Source organism: Oppia nitens, unplaced genomic scaffold (genome assembly GCF_028296485.1).
Source record: "Oppia nitens isolate AA-2021 unplaced genomic scaffold, nextdenovo-longstitch-racon4-pilon3 scaffold23_pilon_pilon_pilon, whole genome shotgun sequence".
In the NCBI taxonomy this organism is placed as follows: domain Eukaryota; kingdom Metazoa; phylum Arthropoda; class Arachnida; order Sarcoptiformes; family Oppiidae; genus Oppia; species Oppia nitens.
The window spans coordinates 73650-87953 of NW_026533203.1; the positions used below are offsets into that span (position 1 = coordinate 73650).

A 14304-nucleotide genomic window follows, 5' to 3' on the forward strand; every position below is an offset into this window, starting at 1 on the left:
AGTCATTTAAAATAGACTTAATTTATTTTGCAAATTAATCCTTTGCCATAAATATAAGTTATATTACATAACATATAAAAAGGTTGTGATTTAATGGTTGTGAAAATGTTTTTTAAAAATATTTTAAACTAAAAGGTTGTGATCAATCAATCCAATCAATCAAACAACTTATTAACCATTTTTAAAGAAAGATATTTAAATTACATCAACTAATTTGTTATATATAAATTAGCAATCATAATTATATACTATCAAACAAAATAAAATTTTTCAATAATATAATTGTTAACAAATTTATTAATAATTATTGTAATATTATGTTTGATAAATTTTATTATTATTGTTATATTAGATAAGTATTTATAAATTGCCATCTATAAAAAAAATTATATTTAGTTATTAAACTTTATTACACAATAAATTATATTTAAGTTTAATATTATTAATGGGCCTTATTGATAGATACATAAAATTCTATATAATTTTATTTGTTATATTTGTAAATATCAATAATCAAAAATATTTAAATAAGTATGTTGTGCAAAATATTATAAAAATTAAAAATATACATTATCTATATGTTAAAACTATTGCAAAAATTATGTTAAATTGTAGGTAAAATTATTATATATATGAATAATTTATTAAATGTAAATTAATATGTATTTTTAGAAAATATTTTACATTTATAAATGTTAATAATTTATTTATCAGTTTTGTAAATTATTTTACTAATCTATCTACTAATTAGATATATTTATTAAACTCATTGTTAAATTAGTTTTATTTTGCAATAGTTTTACAAATTATATATACGGATTAAACATTAAATTTGTAGTATATTTAGGAAAAAGATTTCATTAAATTAATTGATATATTTTATGAATGTTTCCCATTTTGGTCTTTAATATATATACCGTATATATATAATAATGAATTTCATTTATAAACTATGGTTGTGAACAATGCCTGTAATTGTCAAATAAAATACATTTTCATTGAAATTGTAGACTAAATATATATTTCATTTAAATCTTCCAATAAATACAATTAATCGTTACTCAGGATGACCAACAACTAACATAATATTATTTAAAAATATTATTGTTGTAATGGGTAGTCATTATTATTATTATTCTAATAAAACGTTCACTGGCTATTTTTTATAAACTAATTTTTATTTTATTTATATATTATTTTTAAAAGTGAATTTAACATTAAATATTTCATGTTGTTTTGACCATTAAATTATTTTATTAATTAAATTATAATTATTTATTTGTCAACTGTATATTTAAATTATTTTAAGTTTATTATTTAAAAAATGTTTTTAATTATGTTAAAACATTATGTTAATAGAATTTAATTAACAGGGTTGAATATGTTAATTATTGATTAATAAATTAAATTTCATCATATATTTAAAAATATTTTATGGTTTACAGTAATTGTTATTTTGTGAAAAACAATTATTAATAACATAATAAAAATGTTAATATCAATTATAAGTGTACTAAAAATTAAGTTAAAATTGTAAATTCCTAATATTGTATTTGTTAACTAAATGAATCAATTGTGAACTAATAACAATGTATACAAAATGCTAATAAATCGTATAATATTGTATAATAGACATAATAAATGATTAGACAACGAAACTTTGCATTCATTTATTTTTTATATCATATGTCAAATCATTCAATCAATATCTTTTATTGTAAACAATTAGCATCGATCGCTTCAATATAATAATGATATCGATAATGATATAAAATTATATTGAATTTAAATTTAATTATAGATTAATATAGTAAACCTATAATTGTAAGCAATATAATAAATATTTAGTTATTTGTCTATATTAATGCATAAAATATCATCAATAATAGATTTTCAATCACACATATAAAATATTGTAAGTATAGTAAAGTACACTCAATTATAAATCACAATTTTCAGGTATCGAATCAATAGAAATAAGCCATAAATTTGAAACAATAGAAATATAATCTACTGGTAATTGTTAAATCCGAAACCAAACTGTTATTTTCAATGGAGTTTCAACAAATTATAGTAACCAAAATTAACCTTGATAATAAAACCGAAACCGTAATCTAAACTGTTAAAACCAAACCAAAACATTATATAATCTATGTAATCTAAATTAATTACAATAGACTATGGTTCACTTATACGTACAATACATTTATCATATATTACTATTTACAGGTAATAATAATCTAATATTTCTATTAATAGATAATAAAATAATATCAAATATTATTTATCAAATTTCTTGAAAGTTAGTGATTGAAGATTAATTAAATAAAATAATATTTATAAATTTATAAAAATGCTTACTAACGACTGTAAAATATTGTTTTATTTAAAATAAAATAATAAAGGTATTTAAATATAATAGATTTTATTATAAATAATAATATAAACAATGTTTTGATAAAATATGGTATTTATTTCAATTAATATCTAAATCGTCGATATCATAGTTATCATCGTCGTCTTCAACCTAAAATCAAATCCAATAATAGATATTTACTATACTATATATAAATATAAAATTTTTTTACAATATCCTGAGATGACAACAATGTAATAGAGGTTAATATTATAGTCCTATTCATTAACTAAGTTATCATATTTAATGCTTACAATGACTGTAAGCATAGACTCTAAGCTGTAAATATGATAACTTAGTTAATGAATAGGACTATAATATTAACCTCTATTACATTGTTGTCGTCTCAGCAATTCGTAATATAATTTTATGAATAAATAAAATGATAATAAAATGTAAAATACCGTTTCTCCCAATTCTTTTAATCGTTTCTTATATTGTCCTAACTTAGAGTCTTGATCTGTGAGCAAAACCAGTAGATCTTCTTGTTCTTTACGAAGCGTTTCCAATTCAGATTCAAGTTGTTGTCTTTCTATAGTCATGTCATTGTCAGATGAGTTACTTTCACTGATTTGCAAATCACTCTTCAATTTTGTCACCAATTCTTGTAACTCTTTATTTTCATTTAAAAGAATTTCATTATTTGCCGGACTTTCAGTTTGTATTTCTTGACTGATAAATGCTTGAGACTCTTGTACTTTGATTGAAAAATCGTTTTTCTGAAAATAATTATAATTTATTGTATAATCTTATAATGATTTTTAAATAATATCATACAAGAGCTGCTATTGTATTGTCTCTCTCCTGTAAATCCTTTATAAGGTTTTCAATCTTAAGTTTATGTTCTTCACAATTATTGTTGTTTTCAGGATTGATATCCAATATTTGGGATTCATTTGTACACAAATTAATTGCTGTATTACTTAGACTAGAATGTGAAGCAGTTTTTTGTGCCTTTAATAGTGAATTCTGATCCTTCAGCTGTTGAATATGTGATGACTGTTCCTGTAATTGTAATAATACTCTGCTGTGCTCTTCTTTAAGAGCACCGAACTCACGACGAACTACAGTCAATTGCTGGTCTTGTTCTCGGATCACTTCTTTATACTGATTAAGGAGTCGATGTTCATCAACAGTCATATTAGATTCGGGACCATTTGTCAAATCAGTTGACTTTAATTGTAATGATTTAATCACAAGACCTACAAAACTATATTTAATTTATTAGTAAAAATAATTATGAATCAGACCTTCCAGTGATTTAAAAAGACGACAAAATTCATAATCAAAAATAACATCTTCAGTGCGTTTATATGAAAGTTGTGGTTTCTGTACGGCTTGACTATAGCTTTCACTCTTAGAAATGAATCCCAATTTATCCAAAAATATCTCTAAACCAATTCGCTTAACAATCAATTGACACAAGTCTTCTCTATTATCAAAATATATAACAATTTAATAACCAATTTATAAAATATGACAAATGACTTATACTTTGTAAAACTGGGAACAGAGTTGTCATTAAAATGAATGCAAATTCCTAAAAGAAAAGCACAAATTCCTTGTATAAGGATCTCCAGGTCATCGCCCTCTACGAGACCAACTTGTGATGTCAGATATGGTATGTTTGTAGGAATACTTAAGAAGTGAGAGACGGCTAATGGACAGTGCGATAGCCACGTACACAACAACATTAGAAGACTGATTCGCTTCTGAAAGTTGCCACCCGTTTGTAAAATAGTCGAACAATGTTTTAATAGGGAAATCGGAGCCGAACTCACTTCTGTAGCCAATTGTACTCTAAGAAGTTGTTCTTTTTGAGTCGTATTGTCCACTAATGCGTGACCTAATGCTACAGAAACAAACCAATTTGATAGACCATCGGGACTAAACAGTCCACCGCATAACAATTGGCCAGCAGTTACGGCAACCACTAAATAATATTAAATAATGATAAATAAACTTATTTCTAATTATAATAATTTAACAAAAATAATTGATTATAACCTTCAGTAGATGATGGTAATAATGTTTGAACAATCTGAGCCTGACCCAATTCATTTTTATATAAAAAACATTCAAAACAATAGAGAACAGCACATCTCAATTCAAACGGTTGTTTTTCGTTAACCATTGACATCAATAACACAACAATTGCTGGTTTCGGTGGAACTGTCGGAGCGTTAACTGTACTAAAGTATTCCTGATTAGTATGATTACCACGAATTACTTCTGATACGGCATTAATTGTCTGAAAATATTATTTAATAAAATTATTACATAAAAACCGTTTTAATTATTAACAAAATAATTAACGCAATACTTCTGTCAAAATATCAGCGGGTATTCCGCTGGCCATCAAAATAAAACATAACTTCTCGAGAAGTCCTCTCTGTTGCATAACTTTCTGGCACGAAGTGGTCACTTGTAATGGATTATTAGGTGAGACAAGAGTCCGCATCACTCGAAGCATAAACAAAAGATTTGTAGCCTTCTGTGCGCTCCAAACACTGGCATTAGGAATGTCGAGGAATGGCAACAATCGTTGAATATAAGAACCCTCTTTAAAGAAGTTCTGATTCGACGAATTCAGTTTTAAAAGATTTTGCAAAACTATTAAACAGTCTTCAACAACAACACCTCCATCACTATATCCTTCTTGAGCAACAATCTCAAGCAGTTTGTCGAAAGCATTTTCAAAGGCAACAATCTTCTGGATGTTTGCATTACTTCTCGTTAAATGCACTAAAAGTAGTAAAGCGTCGTTTCGGATCACTTCACGACTATCGGCCAATAAGTCCATAAGTCTGGAAACACCCATCGGATAAGCGAGTATACAGTCCTGACAGTCGCGTAACTTATTCTTCAGTAATCCAATCAATAGCTTAACTGTAGGCCAACGGACTTTGAAGTCATATTCGGCCAATAGTTCCAACAGAAGCGACACATTTTGCTTACGTTTTATAAATATTTCAGTGAACTGTACGCCCAAATCAGGTGATGAGTCACCACTGCTTGCATTGACAGTATTGTCTTGTATATCATCCATTGATCCAGAAATGACATAATTAAGAGTATCGATGGCGTAACTCATTATTTCAGTATCAGTTGAATCGTTTTGCAAGACATTTGTTAGCGCATCCATGGCTTGTGCACCGACTTCAAGCCGATATGTCTTCGACAGTGACTTTAATGCTCGACAGGCATCGCGTCGGTCCTCAAGAAGAGTTGACGACTCGACTCTTTCGACAAGTCTTTCGACCTAAAAATCAATGATATTATTATATTATTCAATCAATTGGTCGTCAAACAGACTGTTTCTGCAACTGTCGGTTGACTGGTGTCTGGATTTGATCCAACAACTGAATTCCATCCACTCTTGAAAAAGTCCATCACTTGAAGATATCTTCACTTAAGATGTGTTAAGTTTGTCATCAAATCTATGGCTTATTTGGCATTTCGTCAAACAATTGCTTACATTTCAACATATATTACGTGACTTTTATTATATCAACAAAACTATTGTTTATAAAATTGAATACAATATTAAAAAATGATTGAATTTTTTAATACAAATATAAATATAAAATCATTAATTTTTATTAAATTTTATGATTAATATTAATTAATTGTGTTTTACTTAAAGCAAAAAATTAATATTAATTTTTAAAAAATTTGACACAAACTGTGCGCATAAATAAATACAGTATTATTTAATACCATACTTTAGGCTTATAAATACAATATTAATAAATTAATAATATTAACTAAATTACTTGTTTTCAATACTTGTATTAAATAAATGTTTTTATTTATTAAATTAACTATAAATCAAATATAAATAAAATTTAGGCATAAATACAATTTATTGTAAGATATTTATTAAGAGAGACAACTGTATGACCACTATATTAATGATTTGCGTGAAAGCCATCACTATATGATATACAGGAAGTAATGGTTTTCAATACAATTCAATACAAATATGTTTGTAATTAATATAAAATAAATTTACAAAATAATTAAATCTTAAATATTTTGTTAATAAAATTAATATTATATTATAAGACAATCAATGATAGATCTGATGATCATTTGGTGATAATTATGTTATTATAACTAATTAGTTATTGGATTCCAATTTTAAGGCAAATTAATAATAATAAGTAAGTATTACTTTTTGTCTAATTATTTATTTTACATTCATATAAATTTCAATTATTTAATATATTTAGTATTTGTATGAATATTTCAATTAAAATTCAATATAAACCGGGATTTATATGATTTAGTATTGAGTTATTAATGAATATGTTTTATGATATGATGCTATTGTTAATGTTTTTATGCATTCATTTATCTAAAATTTAAATTTAAATATATTTACTAATAATATAAAATAAGATAATACGTGTAATTTTAATTACCCGTATTTAATGTTACGTTTACCTTATTTTTAAAAATGGTTATACAGTACTATATTGGATAAAGTATTTTAACATTTTTAGTTTTTAGTTTTTAGTTTTTAACTAAACCAAATAATATATTTATAAAATAATTTGAATGATAACATTAAGTTTATACAATGTTATTAAAATGATATGTTTTATATGATATTTTATGGTATCAATTGTACACTTGAAGTATATAATATAATAATACTCATATACTGTATCTTAATTTCTATTGTATTAATTAATGATATCAAAAGTTTTATTATTGATTACAAATTGTAATTTACAATACTGTATACATAATATATTAACTTTTGTCATATAATTTGAAACAATAAATATTATTAATAATACAATAAATAGTACATAATAAATAAATTAAAATTTTCATTAAAATTATTATAATTAAATCGTGATTACTTTATTAATATTCAATAGTTTAATATATTTATTTTTAATATACTGTAGATAAATATTGATAGTTAAATATTATAAATAATTAAAATAGCATATAAAAGAGATACAGTATATTGTTTTTACAAATCTATAAAATATATATATTATTACTGATACAGCATTAATATGTATATTAATTAGTGTTATACAGGGGTTTCGATTCTATGGGTTATAGTGTGGGGTAAATGACCAAAAATATTATGTTTTCTATATATAGGCTAAACTTTTTAAATCTAAATCCAATGAAATAAATAATATTTTATTATAAATTCCCGAAAATTCTTAATATTTTTTTCTATAAATTCTTCATTAAGATTTCGAAAATTACTAATTATTAATAAATAACAATATTTTATATACATATACTTTACCCTCTACTACACCCTACTAACCCTGCTTATAATATAATGATTCATTACTAATTTATTATTGATTATTGATATTATTAGATTCTTATAATTTTGTTGTTGTTGATTATACTAAATAATAATACAGTACTGGTATCATTTTTGTTGAAATTGCAATAAATAGTTGTGTAATAAATAATTACTATAATAGTTTAGTTATTTATTTCAAAATCTAATAATTTTTTCTATATTTTATTTAAACAAATAAAATGATGTTAATTCAAGGAATCTTAAAAAATAAATACATATTATAATTAAAGTGTTAAAAGTTTGTGATAGAGATCATTAAGATTTAAATAAATATTGTACAATAGTTATAATGATATAATGATTAATAACGATTGATTAATTAATTGATTGATTGTTGATCATTATTTCATTTTTCATGCCTATCAAATGTCATTTAATAATTATGAGTTAATAAATAATAAAGTAGATATTAATCTAAAAGTATCACCAATTTTGAGATCATTAATTGTTTCAATAGTTAGCCAAATATTGTGTCATTTTGTTAATTATTTGATTGGCAATGAAAAATTCAAGTTAACTAAACGTTTATCGATATAAATATTTCGTGAAATACATTCATTAAATCATATTATTTATAATGTAATAATCAATTTAGTTAACCAATTGTCTGTAATTAAGTTTTTAAATAATGTTATAAAAGAGACTGTTATACTCTATCTATAAATGAAATTCATATAAACTATTAAACTATTATTGAATTGAAAAAATTTTTGTTAAACAGGTTTCATCTATTCTTTAATTTTGTCTAAAATTGTATGAATTTGTAAAATAAGTTTCATTTATCGCAGATTATTACTACATATTTATTAATAAAATAGCGGTGAAATGTCGATAATACCCAATTTAAGTGGTATATACCACAACAAGAAACCCCATTACCTCAATGGCAACTCTGGAACCGATACACTCTCTGATAAAGGTATTTATATCTGTTTTTAATTTATAGTTATTTATAATTTTATTAGTTTTCACTGTTTGTATCGATTTAGTTGTTAAATTTATTAAATGAATAGCAAATATACATTGTTTTAGCAATTATTGATATGAACTTACATTTATTCAACTCTACAATAATTGTAAATTTATATAAATGTAATTTCACTGCACTCTAGAAATTAATATTTATTTGTTTTCCTTATTGTTGACAACTTGTTGTTTCTTATTTGTGTACTTTCTTTATAAGTTATAAATAAGATAATCCTCTAAAGTCTACATATTTTAGTTAAAAAATAACATTTACATTAAATAATGATTGAAAAGCTTCCAAATAAACACTTATTTATAGACTTATAGTTATATAAAGGAGATGAAAGTATTTATGGAAATAATTTTTGTTAACAAATATTTTGAGAAATTAATAAATAAATTTTGATAATTTATTTTATTAATAACAAACAAATGATAAAATTGAATGTATTGAGAATAATTGTAATAAACTTATGGGAAATAATTGAATTAGATAATGAAAATGCAAAATTGACATTTTATATGATTAAATCATAAAGATAAAATCAGAGACAAAATAGGTGGCAATAGTTTTTTTGACAATAACTTGACTCTGGAATGGAATTTAAATAAAAATATTTAATTTGCAACATTGGTTTAAATCTATTAGACGTATTTTAAATCTGTATATAATATAATTATCCATTTTTATTATCATTTATAAGTATAAAATTATTTTTTAATAATTATTAAAAAATGTTAGCAAGTTAGAATTAAAGGATTTATTATGAATAAAATCTATTAAAATATTCATATTATCTTTACTATACTTCCCGAGAAATTTTAGTTTTAAATTAAATATTATCATTCATCTCCATTACAGTGAAATTAATCTTAAAAAACTATTTAAATCTATTTAGTGCCTGATTTTGTGTCACTAAAGTTATGATTCATAATTAACTTGTATTACAATTTACATGTAATCATATATTTAATTAAATATAATATACTATATAATTTTTTTCACATTTTTAAAAAGTTAAGTCCTTTAACTGTTGATACTAATATTATAAAGTATTTATAACTACAGTATGTTTATCATACTTTATTTGTTTGTCATAAATAGATTTGTACTTTAAATAATATTTAGTAAATATGAAATAAAATGACACTATATAAACGTTTTAATTGCAAACACTAAAGTAATATGCAATTACACATCTACATTGCATTGTACTAATTATATAATTATATCTAACAGTAGTTATTTTTGTATAATCATTTTTAAATTATTACTTACTGTAAGTTAATCAGTAAATTAATAACATTTTATTAATACATATATATATATATATATATATATATATATATATATATAGTATATATTTAGAATAGAAATGATTAAAAAATTGAAAGTAGTTTTAATAGTAAGTAATCGACAGAATAGTTGACACAATAGATGATTGTTTTATCACTGACTATAAAGTTGAAGCTAACGACACAATTATTTATAGTGTGATAAAAGTTGGCAAATATCTATACATAGCTTTGATGCCATCACTTACACTGTATTTATAAGTATTTTAGTCATCCGTTTCTCATATTTTGTATCAAACTCTGCAATAAATTTGTTGGTTCAACGATATTAAGCTCTGACTTACAAATAATATATATACTATATATATATAAATATATAATTGAATATATCATATAATAATTTAATGGCTGTTTTACATCCCACTCCATACCATCGACCTAAATCAGGTCTGAATATCTGTTGGTCGACATCCCAGTTACCTATCGGTCCGAGTCCTTTGGTGTTAACCGGACCCTCAGGAAGTGGTAAAAGTACTCTTCTAAGACAATTGATGGATGAGTTCAAGGATTGCTTTGGATTCAGTATTTCCCGTAAGATTTATTATCATTAGTATTATATACTGATGTAAAATAATTGATGGAATGTCCACTTCAGACACAACACGACATCCCCGAGCGGCGGAAGTAAATGGTAGGGGTATGTATGCATTGATACAATTTATATTAAATATTATTATAATAATTGTTTTTCTAATTAATGGTTTTAATAAATGTTTATTCAAATACAGAATACCATTTCATAACACACGAAGAGTTTGAAAAAAGTGTAGAAAAGGAAGAGTTTCTCGAATTCACGCGTTTCTCGAATAACTATTACGGCACGAGGTTTGCCATCACAACAGTCATAACATTTTTATGTTTATATTATAATTAATTTGAGATATATTTTCAGTAAAAAAGCCGTCAAAGATGTACAAAATTCGGGTAGAATTTGTATATTAGATGTCGAAATTGAAGGCGTCAAGAATCTCAAGAAAACTGATCTGAATCCAAGATTTGTGTTTATTAAACCACCAAATATGGATATATTGGTATTTATATTATTTATTACAGTAATTTGATTACAACAAGAAAATGCAATAATATTTTTTGAAATTTATTAACATTTTCCAAAAAAATAGGAAAAACGTTTGCGAAGTCGTGGTACAGAAACTGAAGAGGCCATACAAAACCGTCTGAGACGTGCCACCGATGAGATGGAATTCGGAGAAATGAACGGTGTATTTGATTTGGTTATTGTTAATAATGAGATTGAAGAGGCATATAATGAGTTGAAACAATTCATTGTTCAGGTATTGACCAATTGATCCAAATTTAGACTTTTAATTAAATTATAATTTATTTGTCTAATTAAAGGACATTCAGGCTCTTAAATTTTCTCGAGGAATGTAAGCCTTTATAATGATTCCCATTAATAATGAAACCAATGTTTTTCAACAGTATTTTTATTAATGAATGTATGGATGAATTTATAAATTCGTTATCTTATAAACGGTTATAATTGTAAAGTGGTTTAAACATTTACATTAGTGTTTTGATAACCTGTATTGATATTGATGATAACATTTATAAATTTAGCTTACAGTACCATTATTGTAAATGTATCCAAAAATATAATTTTGATATACAGGTAATTTATATAGATATTAGTATAGATTATAGCGTATTTAAAGTTGTAAAAATTATTATTTTAACAATATCTATTAGCATTCAATCACATTATTGCTTAATTTGAAACATATACAGTATAATAGATTAATTTTAATATTAATATAGTAGTTTAGTTTATTTTCAAAGTATTATAAGATAAATTAATTTAAATTCATTCATTTGATAAAATACAATGTATGTAACAATATTTTATTTATTACACAATTACTATATTGTATTATTTTTGTTTTATACAAACTTTATTTATTATTTATATTGAAGTATTTTATTTTAGTATTTTTTCTATAATTAAGTTTTAATATCATAATTATTTTCATTCTGTGGTTGATAATGATGAGTTATAAGAGTTAATTATTGATAAAATAATACATTTTTAATGTACAAATATTTATAATTTAATCTTTATTGATGCCATTTAAATTTTTAGTATAAAAATAAAATTATGACAATATATTTAAATATTTAGAAAAACATAAATAATATGATTTAAATAATTTTAAGAAAATCCAATAATTGTAACAGAAGTGGATTACCACCCAATGCTTCCAATTCATGCCTCGCTTTTCCATTGATTTCTTCTAATGTTTTCAGTGTGTGAATGAAAGATCCGAACTCTTCTAACTTCTGAACCGCATATTTCTTGAGCTCAACGTTTTTGGTTCGCTGTCGAAGAATATCTGAGTTTTAAAGTAAACATTCATATAATGTATACTGTATTTCAAATATGATTAGCTAATGACACGGTATTTATATTAGAGAATTACAATAATGGTGTTATTATAATGTTTATAATTACGGTAATTATTGAATGCAATAAAATAAATAAAAGTTATAATTATAGTAATACTCAATAGAGTTGAATCCTTGGGTTGAGTTTGTATGCCATGAATGATAGGGAATGAAAATTTGCCTTCAGTTAAGTCTTCACAATAACTCTTGTTTTCTTCGTACTAATGGATCAATTAATTCATTTGACTTAGTATTACGGGTAATATTAACAGACTTATTAATCAAACCTGAAGTGACTTAAGATTTGCGTAATCGTCTCTTATTTGAAAATAAATTCCCAAATAAGAGATGAGTTGACTATAATCTCGGTTATCATTACTGAAGAGTTGCATTAGTTTGACGCCTAAACCAAAGAGACCACCGGTTTTCTTCCTAATCATATCAATATATTCATCCTCTTTCGGACACTTATATGAATCCCTATAATGAATATCCATTCCTTTAAAACGAAATATTTGTCAATAAGTTCATCAATAGGTTTGCACTCTTCAACTAAACAACACAAACCCTGTCCTCTATGAAGCTCTAAGAGCTGTTCTGTAAATATGAGAACAGCTTTAGGAACTAATTCGTTGGGCAACTCTTTAATAGTTTTTTCTAGACTAAGAAAATATACATAATTGGCTGAATTGATTGTCGATGGGATGCCAAAGATATTGTGCGCCACTGGTATTCCTCTGCGAAGTAATGAATTATCTTCAATATCGTCAATCAGAAGACTAGCGTTGTGTAGCATTTCAACGATATCACTAATTATCACCAACTGATCCGATGGTATATTAAACCAGTGATTGAATGCCTATTTAAAGATATGAGTTTTGGATTAACATTAGTACAGATGACTTAAATGTATATTATAGACAGCCAGCAAAAAAAGTAATGTTTTTTATGCATATATTAAATGATAGTTTTATTACTTAATTATTATTTAGTTAGGTTAGTTTGGGGTGTGTGTGAGGTTAGGAAGTGGTTGGGTGGGTGGGGATGGGTTTGGGACAAATAATTTTCTACTGGCTGTCTATAATCTACATTTGTTCCGTACAGATAAGTATTGGACACAATAATTGTTAAGATAATAGTTGTCATTACTTGGATCAGTTTGGTTCGCACCTGTTTTCCGCTACATTGAAGCAAATAGTTATACGGCTCTAACAGTATCTGTAATTTACAAACAATTTCATTATTTATTATAATTTATAAATCAAATCATCAAAAAAAATCTCAACCTTTTCTTCTTCGGCTTTATTGGACATCATTCACATGAATGTGATGTTTATGTCGATTATGTTTTCAATTGATATTTAAAATTATAAATTAAATTTCAGTTTAAGTTATAGACAAATATTATCACAGTTTATACAGTAATAAAAATACAGTAATAATTATATCAAGTATTTTCACTAAAATTGATAACAAATAATAGATTACAAACAATTGACGGTTCGGTTCAATAATTAAGTTCTAATGTCGTTATAAATAAAAAAAAGTTAATTAATATATTATTAAATTTTAAAAATTAATTGCATTTTAATTATTTATTATTTGATTCATTTAATTAGTTAATGAGTAAAAGTACATGAATTGCAAATATGTTTTATTATTGACTTACGGTTTGGTTGAATGTTTGAAATTATTATTGTAAGACTCGTCACATCTATTGAACGCCTATTCAATGACATCAAACCAATACAAACACATCTAACCTGTTATTCAATTCTTGCCATTCATTGCATCACTCATTCAATTAGTCATTAAAATA

General features: G+C 24.2%; 3 protein-coding genes across 4 annotated transcripts; 1 reads left to right on the forward strand and 2 right to left on the reverse strand.

Moving 5' to 3' along the window:
- Positions 1 to 2437: 2437 nt before the first annotated feature.
- Positions 2438 to 5919, reverse strand: LOC128953864 (general vesicular transport factor p115-like). Its single transcript, XM_054299393.1, has 8 exons — positions 5732 to 5919; positions 4740 to 5678; positions 4424 to 4667; positions 3911 to 4349; positions 3667 to 3848; positions 3194 to 3618; positions 2821 to 3135; positions 2438 to 2527 (listed from the first exon to the last, which is right to left on the reverse strand). Exons 1-8 carry the CDS (start codon positions 5807 to 5809, stop codon positions 2477 to 2479), a joined length of 2673 nt encoding a protein of 890 aa, XP_054155368.1. The 5' UTR covers positions 5810 to 5919; the 3' UTR covers positions 2438 to 2476.
- A 604-nt stretch (positions 5920 to 6523) lies between these two features.
- Positions 6524 to 11789, forward strand: LOC128953608 (guanylate kinase-like). Its single transcript, XM_054299106.1, has 8 exons — positions 6524 to 6582; positions 8552 to 8682; positions 10473 to 10616; positions 10681 to 10722; positions 10814 to 10910; positions 10978 to 11116; positions 11207 to 11377; positions 11442 to 11789. The coding sequence occupies exons 2-8, from the start codon at positions 8589 to 8591 to the stop codon at positions 11475 to 11477; spliced, it is 723 nt and encodes a 240-aa protein (XP_054155081.1). The 5' UTR covers positions 6524 to 6582; positions 8552 to 8588; the 3' UTR covers positions 11478 to 11789.
- A 417-nt stretch (positions 11790 to 12206) lies between these two features.
- LOC128953652 (geranylgeranyl pyrophosphate synthase-like) lies at positions 12207 to 14261 on the reverse strand. 2 transcript variants are annotated; one of them, XM_054299161.1, is made up of 7 exons: positions 14155 to 14261; positions 13772 to 13785; positions 13656 to 13703; positions 13053 to 13344; positions 12773 to 12984; positions 12604 to 12706; positions 12207 to 12433 (listed from the first exon to the last, which is right to left on the reverse strand). In XM_054299161.1, exons 1-7 carry the CDS (start codon positions 14222 to 14224, stop codon positions 12243 to 12245), a joined length of 930 nt encoding a protein of 309 aa, XP_054155136.1. In that variant the 5' UTR covers positions 14225 to 14261; the 3' UTR covers positions 12207 to 12242. The 2 variants fall into 2 exon arrangements, with proteins under 2 accessions (XP_054155136.1, XP_054155135.1); XM_054299160.1 differs by having other exon boundaries at positions 13635 to 13703.
- Positions 14262 to 14304: the final 43 nt, after the last annotated feature.